At 35.8% G+C, this 20,309-nt stretch overlaps 3 protein-coding genes and 1 long non-coding RNA gene across 5 annotated transcripts; 2 read left to right on the top strand and 2 right to left on the bottom strand.

Moving 5' to 3' along the window:
• Positions 1-790: 790 nt before the first annotated feature.
• LOC101739775 (NADH dehydrogenase [ubiquinone] 1 beta subcomplex subunit 11, mitochondrial) lies at positions 791-1,568 on the bottom strand. Its single transcript, XM_004924784.3, has one exon. The coding sequence runs from the start codon at positions 1,293-1,295 to the stop codon at positions 864-866; it is 432 nt and encodes a 143-aa protein (XP_004924841.1). The 5' UTR covers positions 1,296-1,568; the 3' UTR covers positions 791-863.
• A 3,298-nt stretch (positions 1,569-4,866) lies between these two features.
• Positions 4,867-7,595, top strand: LOC101739631 (RNA-splicing ligase RtcB homolog). Its single transcript, XM_004924783.5, has 5 exons — positions 4,867-5,355; positions 5,502-5,632; positions 5,711-6,415; positions 6,494-6,658; positions 7,150-7,595. Exons 1-5 carry the CDS (start codon positions 5,064-5,066, stop codon positions 7,375-7,377), a joined length of 1,521 nt encoding a protein of 506 aa, XP_004924840.1. The 5' UTR covers positions 4,867-5,063; the 3' UTR covers positions 7,378-7,595.
• A 335-nt stretch (positions 7,596-7,930) lies between these two features.
• Gk-2 (Glycerol kinase-2) lies at positions 7,931-16,156 on the bottom strand. 2 transcript variants are annotated; one of them, XM_021347036.3, is made up of 12 exons: positions 16,023-16,156; positions 15,327-15,455; positions 14,768-14,897; positions 14,453-14,670; positions 14,112-14,324; positions 13,933-14,035; positions 12,457-12,564; positions 11,406-11,568; positions 10,757-10,958; positions 9,450-9,579; positions 9,231-9,317; positions 7,931-8,173 (listed from the first exon to the last, which is right to left on the bottom strand). In XM_021347036.3, the coding sequence occupies exons 1-12, from the start codon at positions 16,029-16,031 to the stop codon at positions 8,076-8,078; spliced, it is 1,590 nt and encodes a 529-aa protein (XP_021202711.1). In that variant the 5' UTR covers positions 16,032-16,156; the 3' UTR covers positions 7,931-8,075.
• A 153-nt stretch (positions 16,157-16,309) lies between these two features.
• On the top strand, positions 16,310-17,289 carry LOC101739496 (uncharacterized). Its single transcript, XR_209691.4, has 2 exons — positions 16,310-16,852; positions 17,173-17,289. It is a non-coding gene; the product is annotated as an uncharacterized LOC101739496 (long non-coding RNA).
• Positions 17,290-20,309: the final 3,020 nt, after the last annotated feature.

Here is a 20,309-nt window from a genome sequence, read left to right as displayed (position 1 = left end):
TATAGTTCAATTGCTCCATCCTTCAAACTGAAACACATCACTTCAATGCAGAAATACACTGGTTGGTGGTACCTAGCCACATAGACTCTCAAGAAAGTGTCTAATTATCACCAGTAATCTGGTTGGTTTTTGTTACAAGATGTTTTTTCTCCACCCTGAAATTTTATTGCGAACATGTGTTAGGTACATGTATCATATGGAAAATTGGTACCTCGCTGTCAGATTTAAACATCAATCTAGACACTATAACTCAATATGATTACACCTTTGAGACAGGACGACTTCATATATTAGTTGTTTAGATTTTTCAGAGCAGTCGTGATCACTATAATGTATATCAAAAAACTCTACAAGGAACATATGAGTTGTCTATTATCAAAGGTGGCATTCTGTGCATTTGGACAAAAAAATGTTATTGATATGTCAATACAGATTGATTTGAATTTAATCGTCTCCTTCAAAGAATACGGTTCAAAACCTGCATTAAATAAAGGTTAATACTTAACCTGTTATTTATCTAAAATGTCGTTCAGAAGAGTTTTGTAACTGCCAATAGAATACAAAGTCAATAATTTGTTTTTCTGATTTACCAATAATTGTCCAAAAGTCACATTGCCGGCTTTGATAATAGTCGACTCATATATACAAACATGACTTTCGTATATATTAAATTTAATTCATCCTGAAATATTTACACAAATTTTCTATAAGTATAAGTAATACTAAATGTATAGCAATCTTAGGTATTTACAATCTGTTTTTTTTTAATATGGCTAAATTAAAAACAACAAACTGTTAACATAACTTTACTATGTACTGAATTCTTCTACATATGCCATATGTATTGGATAGAGTGATTATATTTAGATGATTATTTCAACATCACACAACTCGGATTCATCAGGCAGCTTTATAAGTTTGGGATCAATAAAGTTGGGACTGATCGGTGGAAGACCTGCTTTTTCACGACGTCTTAATTCCAAAAATGCTTCACGCTGAGCCCAGTCCCTCATGTGTACATCGGGAGAATAGGCCCAACAGACACCACCAAAAACAATACATAATGTTACAGAAAAGAAAAAGGTGGCGTGATGGGCATTAGTGTCTTCTTCTTTGCTCGTATAGTCAAAACCGTAGCTAACCCAGTTCTTATCTTCTGTTTTGGTCTCACAAGCAGTTGTGGCGGTGTCGCTGTTCTTTTTAGAGGTGGAAATATTCCGACTTACTTTGTTGAAATGATTCCAAACGCTTCTTTGCACTAAGGGCATATGGCGTAGTTTTATCAAAGCGGCCATTCTAAAGACTACTATCCTCAAATTCACTGATTGAACTGTTCTTATTACTTTTAAATTATATTTATCTGACAATACATATAATATTGGCCAATTGGTTATGAAATCAAGAAAATTTACTCTTTTTCCACGATTTGTTTACGGCCATTGATCACCAGACCTTTAGGTTTCTTATAGTTTTCAAAATGATCAAGGATTTTCACAGATGATTAAGGACACTACTTAATCTTTGTTCGGGTCTCAGATTAAGACACTAATTATTGCCTTGAACCACGCCGCAGTAGATTTGTCGTATTTTTTCTAAGTCCGTAGACATGCATAGACATAACATGTAGTTTTACGTTCTACAATAGTTTCATCTACGCCCTAAAGATCCCTTTAATGGGTATACTTAATACTTATTTTACTAATAGTACACAATTCAATTAAATAATACTATTTAATACGGCAACAATATGTACTATTAGTAACAATATGTAGCCATACGGATGGATGGAAACGAATGCCAGCTTTTTACAACGGAAATTGTAAATCTGTAATTGAAAAAAGACCACTTGATTCCTATCACATTCTGTGGGAGTTTGAATGTTTAAGTAGGTAATGGCTTGTAGGTACTTATTAACTCCATGGTAATGGCAGACAACACTTGTCACTTAAGTGAAGTGACCGCAGCGCACCTTTCTTGAGGTGCGCTGCGGTAGTGTGTTACGGACTTAAGAGTCAGCAAAACAATTAAAATAGATAGTAATAGTCTAAGAAAAACACGTACTCAAAACACGATAACATTCAGCATGCTAGAAATGGGCAGATGGCACTGTACTACGCCATATCTTTATGTTTTGCGGCAAACGACAACTTTATAAAATCAGTGTAGCAACTTTTAAAAATCATCATATCGTTTACTTGGCAAATTCGAAGGATGAACTTGTCTTAGATTTCACACATCTAAATTATATCATATTTGCACATAACAATATACCTACTTACTTCCCATTAAAGTATAAATTCTACAAATAAATAATACTCAACAATATTTAAAATAAAATGAGCCAAGAACGTTTATCGATAAAACCTGATACATTGAAATCTTTTGTACAGCACTAAAACCGCCATGTTTTGTGGTCAGATGACGTCACAGTGGCACGAATTTTTGTTGACATTTCATTTCCATAGGTTTCCTACTTCAGTGAGGTAGATATAATTAAATGTTAAAACGTGGTTAAAACAGTTGATTGTCTTCTGTTATGACAATTGACTTCTCATCTAGACACGGACAGTAAAACATATTAGGGTTATATAAACATAAAATATTGTAAATGTTTAATAGCGTAATGTTCGTAATTCAAATTAACCATGAAGTCAGTGTTTTAAAATAACTCCTCACTAGACTTGCGCAAAACATCACTTCCCAATGTAATGTGAGATGACATCACTTTTACAGATAGGTGATATTACTCGAAAACATTACACATCACTCTTAACATTACTCGGTGCGTTCAATAGATACTGTGACGACGAATACATTGTATCTATACACCCGAATCATTACCTAAGTGATGTGTTGATACACATCACTTAGGTAATGATTGATTCGGGTGTGTCATTACAGTAGTGTATTACAATACAAAGTATGAACTTTGTATTGTAATACACTGTTATAATAATTGACAGAGATTGACTTACTTAATAATATAATAATTATATTTTTTACTTAATATAATTTATTGTGGGATGAACGGATTTCATATGGCGACTTAGACTGCAAATTGAGCTCGACAATAATGTTAATATACGAGAGCAGTAGATGCATTGTTTCGGCGCGATATCCTCAAAGTGCATCCAAGGAGGACTGTACTTTCATTTAGACGCCGTTATTTTTTTCACTTATTAAACACGCATTAAAACAAATAATAAAACTATCTTCAAACAAGTGCTTAAGTAATTCAAATCAAACACAAAAATTAATATGAAATATTACTAAACAATTACGAGCGACTAGCGATTTTACAAAAGTTGCGAATAAAAAATTAAGTAAGTACTTGCGGGGAGCTACCGGCTGGCCGCATGAAAAATATAAACACAAATACCTATATTAAAATTCAGACGTACCATAGGTATAAAAATGTACTTTTTTTTTTTTTTTTTTTTTTTTTTTTTTTTTTTTTTTTTTTTTTTTTTTTTTTTTCGGGTAGAGGGCCGAACCTCCTACGAGGTCCCCGCGCAAAAGGGGCGCGCGGGGTATGTGAGACTCAACGATCTGCATGGTGTTGTGAGCAGACCGCGGGCCCAAGGATTTTAGAGCCCACCCACTAAACGACTCCTCTGCACTCTTACACCCGACGTCCGATCCCCTCCGAGGTCAGAACCCGGATGAGGTAGGGGGGCTACCGCGGTCAACACTACAACCAGACGGCGCGGCTCACCCCAAGGACGCCCAGCCGACGGAAAAATAAAAATGTACCTAGCGGCCAGGACATACGGTTCAAAATCACTAGGAATAATTCCGTGTCGCTTGCTCATTTATTTTGCGTCGATCGGTCTGTCTCGCTCGCTCGGTTCCGTTCATGTATTAAGCAACATTACACGACAAAGAAAGAAACATGTTGGGTGATAGTGTGATGTTTGTTTCCTTCGCGTAATGTGTGATGTTGCATTACATCGTAGAGTAATATTACCCGAGTAATATCACTCGCATTACTTACACATGTCTACTCCTCACCTCCAGAGCCCAGCCCCTCAAATAGAACCGTTTAGGATGTTCAAACACTAAAACTGTGTTATTAAACAGTGAAAAAAACAAAAATATCTCTACGGACATTAAAGTATATTAATTATGGTATAAATACAATACATTATTAAACGGGATTTTATGACCTGATAACTAAGACCTATAAGTCATGTCTTATTTTAATTTATATTCTTATTTTTATGAAAAATGTTAATATGGAGTGAAATGAAATGAAATTGTCGGAGTTTGAATATGAAAGTAATGGCAGGCAACACTTGACACATGTAAGGTTACAGATTTCGAATATTGGAATGCGTACCGTATATAAATGTTTAAAACAAATAATTGTCCTCTCTTCAGTGAAGACAATGACTTCTCATCTAGACACGGTCAGAGCAACATTTAAGAGTTTTATAAAAATTAAATATTATATTGGTGTTATAGTGTACAAAGTATTTGCAATATAATTATATTAACCATGAAGCAGAGCGTTTTTAAATAGCCCCTCATCACCTACAGAACCCAGTCCCCTCAAATTTAACCGTCCAACAGAAATGAAATGAAATGAGGATGATTAATTTGAGGCCTTAATCAACTGGGATGAAATTAAATTAAATGAGATGAGATGAAATATAATCTAAGTAAAATGGTGGCGATATTAAGCAGTTAATAAACCACCGCTATGACACATTTGAACCTGAAGAAACACTAAACAGACAAAATAAAACAAATCACACAACTTCAGACCTCGCGTTCCCGCTAAAAAGTCCATGGTAAAACATGCAAACACTTCTCCATAGATAATACACTTGCACTCATAGATTATACGCTTATTATATTCGAGCTTGCACTTCGCTAGAAGTAATAGTCATAGATTATACACTTAATATATTAGAGAGTAATAGTGTTCTGTGCACTTCTCTGAACGCTTCTTTCAATTTTCAACTAAGTTTTCAATTGCCATTTACCTACGTTTTTCAAACCTATCCAGTAGGTTTAAATAGCATTAACACACCTTTTCGATACACAAGTAGTGCAAAATAATGGTTGTAAGGCAGTATAATGAAGAAATTAAATATTTGGAAAAAATTAATCCATATTGTTGGAGAATTAAAAAAGGCTTCCAACCAAATATGAATGTTGAAGGAGTGTTTTACGTTAACAGTACACTTGAGAAACTAATGTTGGAGGAGCTTAGGAATTGTTGTAGACCTGGTATGTCAGGTGGATTCCTTCCTGGTGTAAAACAGATAGCTAATGTTGCAGCTTTACCGGGAATTGTAGGCCGGTCAGTGGGATTGCCTGATGTTCATTCTGGATATGGGTTCGCTATAGGTGAGTAATAAAAAAATATATTATGCAATTATTAGAATTATACTATACTATAATATATAGAAAATAATATTATTTTTTTTAAATTGAAATATTCAACTTTAAAATGGATGCTACAATGAAAAATCAATTCAATTTTCTACTACTAGGAAATATGGCAGCTTTTGATATGGATGATCCCAAATCTATAGTATCTCCAGGAGGCGTAGGATTCGATATAAACTGTGGTGTTCGTTTATTGAGAACAAATTTACATGAGAAGGATGTTCTACCTATTAAGGTAATATTTTCTATTTTAACCATAAAATTATATTCAATAAAAGAAGTAACACTTTATTTAATTAAATTTTTTATCTAGGAACAATTAGCTCAGAGCTTGTTTGACCATATACCTGTTGGAGTTGGCTCCAAGGGTATTATTCCAATGAATGCACGTGATTTGGAAGAAGCATTAGAAATGGGTATGGACTGGTCTCTAAGGGAAGGTTATGTTTGGGCCGAAGATAAGGAACACTGTGAAGAATATGGAAGAATGTTGAATGCTGATCCATCAAAAGTCAGTCTCAGAGCAAAGAAAAGAGGTCTACCTCAACTGGGCACACTAGGAGCTGGAAATCATTATGCAGAGATTCAAGTTGTTGATGAAATATTTGATAAATATGCTGCTGGAAAAATGGGTATTGAAAGTATTGGTCAAGTTTGTGTGATGATTCACTCTGGAAGTCGTGGTTTTGGGCATCAAGTAGCAACTGATGCTTTAGTGCAAATGGAGAAAGCTATGAAGAGAGATAACATAGAAACTAATGATAGACAACTTGCATGTGCCAGGATAAAATCTGTTGAAGGTCAAGATTATCTTAAAGCTATGTCTGCTGCTGCCAATTTTGCTTGGGTGAACCGTAGCTCAATGACATTCTTGACCCGTCAAGCTTTTGCGAAGCAATTTAAAATGGCACCTGATGATCTTGACATGCATGTCATATATGATGTGTCTCATAATATTGCCAAGGTTGAAGAACATGTAGTAGATGGGAAATTGAAAACTCTACTAGTACATAGGAAGGTAGGGTGAATTTAGATTCTACAATTCATCCAATATTAAGGCTGAATAATATTTTTTAAATTTTATATTTCATTACAGGGCTCAACTAGAGCATTCCCACCAAATCATCCATTAATACCTGTGGATTATCAACTAACTGGTCAGCCTGTACTTATTGGTGGTACAATGGGAACCTGCAGTTATGTACTAACTGGTACTCATCAAGGAATGACAGAAACGTTTGGATCCACATGCCATGGTGCTGTAAGTATAGCTTTCATCAGATTGCTTATCTTTAGTGTTGCCAGTGAAAATGGATAAAACTAAGGTCCACATGACAGTAAATAGTTAGCGACACTGGAGTAAGCATTATCAAAACCAAGAGTTTGGTCGGCCTGTTCTCCTCTGAAAGAATGTAATATTTAATATTGTTATTTAGTTATTAAAAAAATACTTTATTCTAGTTTGTATGTGGTAACAAGATACTGTGCATGTAATCAGTGATTCCAGGTTGCAGGAATTGAGTGCTCTGTTGTTGGTAGTACAGTGAAAAAAAATTAAGGCTATAATTTAAAAAAATCCTTACAGTTTAGCAGTACTACATCCAATAAATAACAATTAATAGGTGTGAGGACCCATTACTGCAAATGAAACAAAAGAATCTCAGAAAAAAGTGGATATATTGTCAATTTATGGATTGCAACTAAAAAAAACCCAAGATTTTTTTCTCACTACTGATTTTTTTTCTGTTACAGGGTCGAGCTCTGTCTAGAGCCAAGTCTAGAAGAAACATAGACTACAAAGAAGTTCTAAACAAACTTGAAACTATGGGTATTTCCATTAGAGTTGCATCTCCAAAACTAGTAATGGAAGAGGCACCAGAGTCATACAAGAATGTAACAGATGTCGTAGATACATGTCATGCTGCTGGTATTAGCAAAAAAACTGTTAAATTAAGACCAATTGCAGTTATAAAAGGATGAACTCACTTTCCTAATGTGATTATTAATTATCATTCTTTTTAAAAACTGTTAAGACAGTTCATATATTGATTGAATTATCTAATTATACTATAATAATATGTAATGGATTTCCTAAAAACTTGTGAAGAATTTGTAAAGTACAACAACAAATCAGTTGAAATAAGCACCATGAAAAAATTTATTCCTAATAATAAAATTTCGTCTGTTTGTATTTAAAACATGCAGTTTTTCTATTTCATTCATGTTTTTCAAAATCACAAATACAAATGTTAAAACCTTAATCTGAAATATTGCTATACGATTAACTACACCAGACCTTGGAACTCATATATCTAGGTGGGTGGCGGTATTTACGATGTAGATGTCTATGGGCTTCGGTAACCACTTAACACCAGGTGGACTGAGCTCGTCTACCCATCTATGCAATAAAAAAAATTAAATATTTAGTTTGCTGGAGCTTCTTAAAAAATAAAATACAAAAATCACTTCGAATTGCAGATTTATATTCTATGTTAAAGGGCTTATTTAATTTTCCTGTAAGGAAACAAAATTGTATAATAATAAACGCTTTTATTTAATGATCACAACATTGTTATAACAGAGCTATAAATAAATTAATACTTTTTTAAAATATAAACTAGCTTTGGAGGTATATTTATTTTCTAATGACTAACAATAGTTGATTTAACAACAGCATACTACATAGATTTTAATTTGTCTGCAATAATCACTAGTAGGGCGGTTCCGAGGAAAAAAAGTCCCGGCGGCAAAACTGCAGTAGTTCTATCTGATTCTTCTGTAAAAGAAAGTTTTATCAATAATAATCACCTCTTAAAGATCTTTTCTCTTTAGAAAACTGGATTTGTTTTTTTTACCATTATGCAAGAAACCAAAGGCTCCTACGCATTCTTTATTTTCTCAACTACAATATAAAATAAAGTAGTATTTCTATATACTTTCAGTGTGTTGTGCATACTTGCTAGCTTGGGCTACGGCCGATTTCCAGGTTACCAGGTGTTAAACGTATACAAGAACTGTTTTTTTTCAATCATAAGCCTTGGGGTTCATTTACAGATGTTTCAAAGATTAATGTAAATTTTAACTTTTCGTCATCAGTAACGTTTGCCAAACACTTTAAATTCCCCAAAAAAGTATAACAATTTTACTTAAATTCTTTGTTTTGTTTTTATATTACTCAATACCTATTGTAAGATGGCAGATCAAACAATTATATGACCCTGAGTATGAATTGAGCGCGAGGACATGATTTTATAAGTAGTTTAGTTTAATTAATATACTATGATATTGATGCGCGTCACGCTCCTTCCTACACTTACTGCTCTATGCGGTAGTGCACGTAATTTTCTGTTTAGTATTTTGTAATACTTGTCTGGTTAATTGATCGTTTAGTAGTGGACAAGTTCACGGCCCACCTAGTGTTAAGCGATTATCGAAGCCCATAGGTATGACGTTAAAAGCCGCCAACCTCTAGATGTGCGGTTGAAATCTCAATTGTATTGTATTACGGTTGTCCTGCCCTAAAAGCCGGAACGCAGGACTGCTTCGTGACAGAACTCGACAGGATGGTAATGCTCACCCATGCGGGTAGTTCTAGTAGTAAAATTTGATATTCGTCGACCTGTTATTAATATATTATTGAAATAGAAAAATATTCGTGATAAGGATCCTCATTTTTATTTTGTGCAGTTTTAAAACCTTGTTCGATAAATACGATGTTTCACAAGAAAATAGCATTTTAGCTTCTGTTTCGGATAAATAGATAAGATAATTTTATTTTGATAATTCCGATAATTTTGTTAGTCACATAATAAGTAAGTAGAAGAAGAAATTACCTGCGTTGACATGTTCATTTTTAGTATCGGTCCATCCCATGCATTTATTCAAGGCTTCTTCCCAACGAACTCGCCGCATTTCTCGTTCTGCAGAAAATAATTATCGTGATAATTTGATTTTCAAATGCATTTTTTTTCTGGTAATAATAGCATAAAGTCCAATGCCTAGGTATTTCAATTTTTCATATTGTTTGTACTACGTTTTTGAGATTTGATTACCTTCATTGGTAAGAGCCGGCAGGAATGTATCGGCCGGTGGGCTGGGTATTGTCGTGGGCCACACACGCATTGCGCGACCTGCGACAATGGCCGCCCCCAGGGCTGTACTTTCCATCATGAGGGGACGAATCTGTAACACCGACAAAAAATTAAATAAAGGCAGACGTTTTCAGCCTGAAGAAAAAAATCTGGATTAGGTAATAAGAACAAGAGAAACTATAGTAGGAATGTAAATAATACAGTATGTATTACATTTTGAATTGAGTGATAGTGAGCTAAAAGACGAATAATTAATTAATGGAGAGCCGAAGACCGGGTTCAGTGGTGTGTATTGGGAGAGGCCTATGGCCAACAGTGGATGACTGTGGGCTGATGATGTGTGAACACATCATCAGTAATCCATTAAAAAAATACCTTAAAATACGAAATGCAATATATTTAAAGATAGCTCGCGTCTTTCTAATTATTATCGAAATATCTCTTACTACTACTATTATCATCAGCCTATAGCAGTCCACTGCTGGATATAGGCCTTTCCAATCGCACGCCACTGAGCACAATACTCGGCTTTCCTTATCCAGCTCTTGCCAGCATATATATATTTATTTTTTAATATTCAACACATATAACTACATCATATAGGTACTATATTATTATATGGATTTCAAAATTAAGTCTGCGTGTTTTTTTATTATTATAATTAAACACTTGAATGACAATGTAAAAAGTGTCACAGTTATATCCGATCCTCACGGCCGAGTGGCGGCGGAGGCAGAATGCATCAATATTAAATATAGCAAAATTAAATATCAGCAGCTGTTTTTTAAATTACCGGAAACGTAAGTATGTGAAGCTGTTTCGTGGACTAGTGGGCGGGAATGAGAAGCGCGAAGTAATATGAGTATTTTATTTTACTAATTAAGTTGTTATTTGTTCAGGTTTAAGTGGTGGTTAGTTAGTGCTGGCTTTTTAATAGTATAAGTCAAACGGCTATTTCATTTTGTTAATGTCATTTGTTAGGGCTTTGAAATTTTGCTTTTATCACGTTGATTTATAACAATGTCTAATTAATACCAACTGTTTGTTATAAAATAATAAAAATTGGTAGACTGAACGTGTGATATGATTTAATGACACGTAATACTTACGGCAGAACACCAGCCAGATGGTCAGATATAGCAAGAGAAGCACTTGGTAGTCTGTACCATGCAGCCCATGCCACCCATGATCGAGCACAGTGGAAGAACGTCACATGTGGTCGCGATCCTCAGTAGTGAGGGAACGATATATAGAAGAAGAACACTTACGACTGGTATACCCAGTAAATCAGCCTGCATCTGCATCAGAACTGAGTTCTGCGCCATCCCTCCGTCGGCGAGGAGTTGCCTCAGGGGCGCGCAGTCTGCAGCCATCGCGTCCGCCACGGCGCGCGTCTGGTGACACACGGCCTCCAGCGCGGCCCTGACAATATGCTGACGTCGAGTCCTTTCGCTCAAACCGCACATCACTCTGAAAATATGTCGGTAATGTTTTGATGCTTTAAAAACTGATTTTTGATCCTGGTTCGGTAGAAACAAAATTGTTTAGACCTCTGTACAACTAACGAATCTGTTTTCAAATGAAAATTTAAACATATGTGTGTTGCCACAAGTTAAATGGCAGAAATAGACAGGGTGGTTGTACCACCCGTGCGGACTCACAAAACATCTTACGACCAGTGACTACGCAAATTATAGTTTTGCGGGTTTGATTTTTATTACACGATGTTATTCCTTAGCCGCGGAAGTCAATCGTGAACACGTTACAACACGAACAGCGTTAAGTACGTATTTCATTACAAAAATTGGTACCTTGGCGAACTGGGTTGCATCGCTAGATAAGAATGCACCGAACGTCTTATCCTTTAGGCTACGACGACTTTATTACTATAATTTTATGTAAATTAATGCAACTTGCCCCCTGGCGTCTTTTCTCCAATATGGCGAATAAAGGCCATTAAATGCAGGTACAAAACTAATACTGCCTTCATCTCCATCACCGACCTGAGCTGCCAGGGCTTCGGAATCTTTCACTTCACTTATGATCCCCAAGCTATCACGAAGCCACTGTAATGTGTCCCCTACATACATATTACTTATTATTGAAAATTAATAATATATTTTCTATTAGAAATAAGCAATTACTACGATTTTGGCATATTTTTCATTATCTTTAAATTCTATTCTACAGTTTTTAAATGATTTCAGATGAACAGGTGGATCTTACTGTAGTGTCAAGTATCATATTAAGACATGGCCTAGAGTTCTTATCCTACCTAATGCCTACCCAACCTTCCGTGGTCGCTAGCGGTACTCATCTTATGATTTCCATGATTTGCAGTAATCACTTAAAACTTGGTGGACTGTATACCAGTCTATGCAATTAAATATGTATGATGTACCAAAATATATGACACATGAGTCACGAGAGAGAGAGAGTGAATTATTCCAGATAGTCTGTGTCACAATTACGGCACAATCGTATTTATAGTAAAAACCAAAACTATAACTATAACTTGTAGTCAATAATAATTTGCGCAGGAGTTGCCGCCCCCTTTCAACATGTCCTCCGCCTGAAGAACAATAGATCAAAGCGTGGCCATCTTGTGTCTTTACGACTTCGACAAATAAGATGCGCCGGCGACATGTTGCAGGGGGCGTGGTTTAACAGTCTGCACACGGCACTCGGATCACCTGATGTGACGTAAAATCGTATGATTTCGGTGTTGCGTTGAGATGTGCGAGTTGACTTGCTCACTCGCCACAAGAGTATTCTTTATTGTACACCAAAAAAATAAATAAACAACGCGATACATTAAATACAAAAAGTACGATTGGCGGTCTTATCGCTAAGAGCGATCTCTTGCAGATAGCAGAGTAGAGGGGTCATTTAAATCGAAGCATCTAATGTCTAAATGTTTGAAATTTGGTTTTCGTGAGTATGTATTGCTTTCCATTTGTATATTTACCGGCTATAGCTACAGATCCTTCTAATGCGTATGCTGGTGGCGAGTCAGGTCCCATTTTGTAAGCAACCGTAGTTAGAAGTCCGTGCTGCGAATGAACAATTGAATCGCCTATAAGCAAGCAGAAAATCAAATTAAATTTTACCTCTTGGGTCGGAGATCACCTCATACGCACAATTGGAAATTCAGCCTGTATGAATTGCTCATGTTATTATATGAGACGGCTCATCATTAAAAGCAGAATGATGAATCCGTGCGGGCTTGCTTTTTATTTGCGTATATAACTGCCAGTAGCCTCAAGGGGTTATTCTAGCGTCACCTTGATCAGTGGGCGAGTTTTAAGCCTGACAGAATTTACTAACATCTGCCCTAGCTTGAGTGTTTCTCTAAGTATACCACCGAATCGGAATCGCCACCTACGGAGAAGATCCAGCAAGAAATTACGTAGCTAGTGTCTGTGCGTTAAGTTTCGGTTCTCAACGCAAAGCATTCGATGAGTCCGACGAGACTGGTGACCGGTAGCGAGTATTTAATTTGAAGTAACCGTGATAAGAGAATCATCAAGTCGCGCGACTTCTTTGAAGAAGGGCTGCAGACTTGCAGTATATCCCGATGATAGTAAAAACTGTCATAAATCTCTGCCTATTTACGCCGATAACAATTGAAATATAAAAAAAATTGAATATATTTCTCAATAAATTGATAATGTCTCCTTTGTCAAAAAAGTGACTGTTTTAATGTTTTGCCACGATACACTCAAACATTATATTTTTCTATTACATATTTGAAAGTTTATGCTGAAGCTCACATCACCTTTCAAAAGACTATTCAATCGTTTCATATCTGAAATTAATAATTGGGATATTTATAATATTTCATTGATATTTATGATATTTCGATGCCTCCAATGAACACTACGCTAACCCCAAATTCGTAGGTTTACAGGAGGAGCGTTTAAACGAAAAAAGTTGATAAAATCTTTATTATTGCAGATATATTTATGGTTTTTTTGTGTAACTAGGTGATTTACTCTTGCTTCGAACCCCATCAATAATGATTAATTGTAATACTTTTAACATAGTGAAGCGATTTGCGTGAAAAGCGAAAATTTAAAAATTTTCAATTAGAGTAGTGTTCATTGGAGGCATCGATTTATAATAAAATTAATAATAATTAATAATAATGAGATAGTAGTATAAGTTAAGAAAGTAGTAAAAGTCTTTACAGGTGGTAGGACCTCTTGTGAGTCCGCATGGGTAGGTACCACCACCCTGCTTATTTCTGCCGTGAAGCAGTAATGCATTTCAATTTGAAGGGTGGGGCAGCCGTTGTAACTATACTTGAGACCTTAGAACTTATATCTCAATGTGGGTGGCGCATTTACGTTGTAGATGTCTATGGGCTCCAGTAACCACTTAACACCAGGTTGGCTGTGAGATCGTCCACCCATCTAAGCAATAAAAAAAAGTTTACATTTACCTGTATTATACAACAAAAAACATCCAGTTCCAAAAGTACATTTGACTTGGCCAAATCTCATACATCCCTGTCCAACTAATGCTGCTTGTTGATCTCCTAAACACTAAAATTTCAATTAATAATGTAATAAAATCACTGAGAGTCTACAATCGGCACAAAATGTTTTAAACTAATTTTACCCCTGCTATTGGAACTCCCAAAAGAGAACCAACAGATATGTAGCCATAGATCTCTGCAGAGCTTTTTATCTTTGGTAAAATTTCAATGGGTACATCAAAAAAACGCAGTAGTCTTTTATCCCATTGTAAAGTCCTAAGTGACATAAGCTGTGTGCGTGAAGCATTTGTGACATCTGTTATATGGACTCCTCCATGGACACCACCAGTAAGATTCTGAAATAATATTTGTCTACATTCACGTATTCATTTATCAACATATGTTTATGTTCTATCATTTACTACATAATTATAATCTTATATCATATAGTAATTGAATATACATATTGATTGTAATACATTACCCATATTAACCAAGAGTCTACTGTTCCTGCTAGGCATTTATTAGAAGCAATAGCATCTTTGACAGCAATCACATTTTTTAACAGCCATCTAAGTTTCACAGAAGAAAAGTATGTAGACAGTGGTAAGCCACTTGCTTGTGTTACAGCATTAACACTTTGTGTTCCCTTTTGTTTTGTCAGTTCATCAACTATTTTTGATGTCCTTACATCTAACCACACTGTAAATGTATAAAATTTCAAAATAGATGGAGTAAATAGAAACTTTCAATTAAATTTCTAAAATATCGTATTAAAAAGAGTGATTTAGGTATTTACCTATTGCACTATACAAAGGTTGACCTGTCATAGAATTCCACACAATTGTAGTTTCCCTTTGATTTGTTATGCCAATACCAACAACATCTGCTGGGTTAATATCAAGTTTTCGTAAATTATCCACAGTTACCTGGAAAATGAATTGACATTAAGTAGATTTTAATACATTAAAATTCTTAACAATACAGTTGTAATTATTTTTATACTGTTTTAATTTCACAGCAATTGGAAACAGGTAGCAACTTAGTTTCAAATTTTTTAGAATGAAGTATTTGGTTATAATGTTAGCCAAAATGGTAGAAAATTTTATGAAATTATGGCTTAATCTTATTTCCTTAATTTATATTCAAATGTAGGCAATAATGAACAACACTACATTTAAAATGTGTAAGATTCTAAGAAAATACTCTTTACTTATTAGTATTAGGTACTCCAGAAAATAATACTGTTAAGGAATAACAAAACAATAGCTTTAATGAATGCAAGCCTATTTTGACTGTAAATTTGAGCTGAGTTGAATTGGTTGTAACAGTTTTATTTTAAATTTTAATGTGTTTACCTCTATACATTCATTTACCGCATTTAATATTTCCAGTGGATCCTGTTCAACCCATCCTTCTTGCGGACTAAATCTCTTTAAAGAAATTTGATGATATGTGAGTACTTCTGACGTCTTTGCTGCAAAAACCTAAGAAGATTAAAATCTTGTTACATGAAGGAAAAGTGTTTCAAAACAGTAGTTATGTATTGTATGCATGTATGTTTTTAAATTCAATGATCACAAAGTATGAGAATTATAAGTAATAATAGATCATTTAGCTATTAATCAGAACTGAAGATGCGGCAACTTTAAGCTAAGCAATCACTTTCCAATTGTGCATTGCTAGAAGTCATGTATCTCTATATTATCTACCTGCTAATTTAATACTCTCTTGTAATTTTCATATTGATATCCCGTTTATAAGTTAAGCTAAATGAAATTACGACGTAGGTGTATCTTATATTGATCCCTAGGGGTATAAAGGCATGAAGGAAAAAAGAGTTTTTACCATAAATTTTACGTTTGAAGTTCCCTCATCGATAGCACCAATTAAAGGGCCGAACCTCCCAAATTCAGTCATATTATTAAAAATAAACTAAACACTGCATTGTACGGTAATTGAAATTAATGATTTATAATTTATCCACTATTTTCTTTTACGAAAAATCTAAAATCATTCAAAAAATTGTGAACATGCAAGATTACATTACATACCGTACACATAGATTTACCAATCAGCTGATTAGAATAGTAGTTCCATTTTTCTAAAGGAAGAGGCGAAGGTGGCACACTATTCTGCCTATTCTTTGAATATTCTGTTGTATGAAAAATGATATGGACCAAAATCAAATGAAGTTGATTAATATGAGACGTTCATGAATTGATATTAAATTAAATAAAACGAAGTGATATGGGATGAATGATCATCCTATATCATCTCGTTTCATTTAATCTCATTCCAATTAATTACAGTGTCAGTGTGTAAATCAACTAGAGCTATCATTTTTCACCTAACAATATAAAAAAGGCCCGGGTGTATGTGTAAAGATTTTCCAAAAAGTCCACTAAAAAGTCTCAGTAAATGACCACCGTCTTGTCTCGTCTCATTTCATTTCATTTCATACCGTGTTTCATATTAATCAACTTCTTTTCATTTCATTCCATATTATCATTTTTCATAAAAATTAAGAATCTATATTAAAATAAGACTTAACCTAAAGGTCTTAGTTACCGGGTCATAAAATCCTTTAAAAAATAGGTCATTTATACCAAATATATTAAGTGTATAATCTATGATTTATACTTGTGGAAGGGAGTAGGTAAATAAAAATAAACATTATTTAGCTGCAAATTTGTCTGTTTCACACATAGAGAGCGTACCATGATATCTGAAATGCAATTAGTCGTCAGCATAAATGATACAATATTGCATACACTGACCAATGAAATCAAATCAGGCCAAAATAATGTAAACGCCTTACAAGAATTTCAAAAAGATGTCAATTTATTACTTACGAAGATGATAGGAGATCTTCTTCACTCAGGTTAGCATAATATGGCTTAAAAACCCTAGTTTATTTTAAAATGAATACAAAATTAATTGCGATTTAAGAACATCAAATTATTACATTTTACTGATAGTAGGCCCCATTATTCTAAATATTTTTATGTAGTGCTACAGTAGTAATTAATTAGCAGGTCGGCTGAGAGCTGAGCTATCCATATAAAGAAATTAATAAAGCACTTGATACGTGAAAAGCCTGTGAAATTCTATTTTGTATGAAGCGCACAGTTGATTCCATTAATCTAAGTATTTATTTGAAGAGTATTAATGAGAATACTATATGATAACTGAATGTTACAGGTAACAATGAAATGGTTGAAGATGAATACTGCTCAACTGATGATGACCAACCACCTATAAGCCCTAAAAAAACTAGAAAATAAAATTTAGTACAAACCAATTTTGAATAAAACATAACCTGTTTTATTTACATCACACTATCTTGATTGTTTTTCGGGATAAATGGCAAGCTACCAGGGTCATAGTTACTGACATAAGACTAAGCTTTTGCTACTAAAATAATTAAAATTTAATTTAAAACTAAAGCATTTATCCAAAATATGCTTGAACAAATTTCAAGCATATTTTGCCAATTATTTTTATCCAATTATTCAATATCCAATTATTTTTTCCCTAATGAGAAATGAGATAAATTTTTTGTAGGTGACTTTTTGTAACAAACAAAATTTTAACAAAAAAACACTGGTCAACAAATTAAAATGAGAATATCATCAATGAAATCAGTTAAATATGCTTTATTAAGGATAACAAAAGATCTAATCTTGTTAAAATTTAAATGGGACCACATGAGAAGTATCAGAAGTTCATTTAGAAAAAAGTTCTGAGCACACAAAAAAATATTTGATAACCTTCTTTTTTGAGGTTGGTTAACAATTGTCTACATGGTCTCTATAGTTGTTTCAGGGTGCTATGAAAGTAATTTGTTTTTGATAAATAAGCCTGATACTGGATTCCATACATTTAATGACCTGAAGTCATCACACCTTTTGAAGTTTTTATAAATACATGTGACTTGTGAAGTTCAACTAAGAGGGTCCAAAAGATAAAAGATTAACTTCTCTCTAAAATTAATGAAACCCAATCAATAAAATGACTGCATATAATTTTAAATTTTTCATATAATAAATACATTGTAATATAAAATGATTTAGCTTAAATGAATGTTATCCATGCAATCAAGTGTCTTTTATCAGATGGACTTCAGATTTTGTGCAGTTGTTGCTTACTATGTTTTCATTAAAGCAGTCTACACCTGTCGTAGTAGTTTTAATAGATTAATGTTTTCTTCATAGATTTAGATAACTAAACAACAACAACACAGAGCACGGTATGTTGTATTATATATTTAAAAGTCATGAACTGTCATAAGTGAAGTCGTCGTGGCCTAAAGGATAAGACGTCCGGTGCATTCGTGTTGAAGCGATGCGACGGACCCCTCCCGACTAGGCGCGTCAACACCTCCGCCCCCGCCATTCGCCCAATCACGATGTTCGACCAGCCCATACCGTGGGCCCCGAAGGTCAAATATTTAGGCGTCACCCTCGACAGTAGGATGACATTCCGCCCTCACATCAAGACGGTACGCGACCGTGCCGCCTTCATTCTAGGACGTCTCTACCCGATGATATGTAGGCGAAGTAAAATGTCCCTTAGAAATAAGGTGACACTCTACAAAACTTGATACGCCCCGTCATGACCTATGCAAGTGTAGTGTTCGCTCACGCGGCCCGCATACACTTAAAATCATTTCAAATTATTTAATCCCGTTTTTGCAGGATAGCCGTCAGAGCCCCGTGGTTCGTCAGGAACGTCGACCTCCATGACGACCTGGACTTAGAGTCCATCAGTAAGTATCTACAGTCGGTGTCGATGCGCCACTTCGATAAAGCGGCACGACATGAGAACCCTCTCATCGTGGCCGCCGGTAACTACATTCCCGATCCTGCGGACAGAATGGAAAGCAGTCGACGTCGCCCAAAACACGTCATCTCGGATCCTCCCGATCCACTAACGGTGCTTCTAGGTACCTCAAGCACCGGTCACCGTTCTCGGCGAACCCGTCGCTTGCGACGAAGGGCTCGACGAGTAAATTAACTCTTAGACACAGCCCACTGAGTTTCTCGCCGGATCTTCTCAGTGGGTCGCGATCCGGTGGTAGATTCTGCGAAGGATGGCTCTTGCTAGGGTTCGTGTTAGCAACGTCACCAGGTTTGAGCCCCGTGAGCTCACCTAATAAAGTTAGGGTTACGCTGACATAGCCCCTAGGGCTATCAGCTTAGGTAGGAAAAAAAAAAAAAAAAAATGCGACTGTGTTCGAATCCCGCGGGCGGGTACCAATTTTTCTAATGGAATAAGTACTCAACAAAAGTTGTTGACAAGATGTACCTTTATACTATTTATTTTGACATTTATTGATAAATTTGCTAACTGTTCATAAATGAAGGACTTTTTTTTTATTGCTTAAATGGGTGGACGAGCTCACAGCCCACCTGATCTTAAGTGGTTACTGGAGCCCATAGTCATCTACAACGTAGACGCGCCACCCACCTTGAGATACAAGTTCTAAAGTCTCAGTATAGTTACTACGGCTACCCCACCCTTCAAACCGAAACGCATTATTACTGCTTCACGGCAGAAATAAGCAGGGCGGTGGTACCTATCCGCGCGGACTCACAAGTGGTCCTACCACCAGTAATTACGCAAATTATAATTTTGCGGGTTTGATTTTTATTACACGATGTTATTCCTTCACCGTGGAAGTCAATCGTGAACATTGAAGTTATTTAGAAGAACTCGCGCCCTCTCACCAAGCTTATTGGCAACTAGCTAGGACTCTCAAATCCGGAATTACCGCTACTATGCCCCCCCTCGTACGCCCTTCAGGCCAACCACCGGCTTTCGATGACGATGACAAGGCTGAGCTGCTGGCCGATGCACTGCAAGAGCAGTGCACACACGCAACACGCGGACCCCGAACACACCGAGTTAGTCGACAGGGAGGTCGAGCGCAGAGCTTCCCTGCCGTCCTCGGACGCGTTACCCTCCATTACCACTGACGAAGTTAAGAGACGCGATCCAATACCTCCAACCTAAGAAGGCACCCGGCTCCGACGGCATCCGCAACCGCGCGCTAAAACTCTTACCAGTCCAACTGATAGCAATGTTGGCTACCATTTTAAATGCCGCTATGACGCACTGCATCTTTCCCGCGGTGTAGAAAGAAGCGGACGTTATCGGTATACATAAGCCGGGCAACCGAAAAACGAAACCGCTAGTTACCGTCCGATTAGTCTCCTCCCGACGATAGGCAAAATTTACGAACGGCTCCTTCGGAAACGCCTCTGGGACTTCGTTTCCGCGAATAAAATTCTTATAGACGAGCAGTTTGGATTCCGCGCTAAACACTCGTGCGTACA

The sequence above is a fragment of the Bombyx mori genome, chromosome 10 (assembly GCF_030269925.1).
Source record: "Bombyx mori chromosome 10, ASM3026992v2".
In the NCBI taxonomy this organism is placed as follows: Eukaryota; Metazoa; Arthropoda; class Insecta; order Lepidoptera; family Bombycidae; genus Bombyx; species Bombyx mori.
Note: the sequence above shows the minus strand (reverse complement) of the source record. Positions and strands in the feature narration are given on the sequence as shown.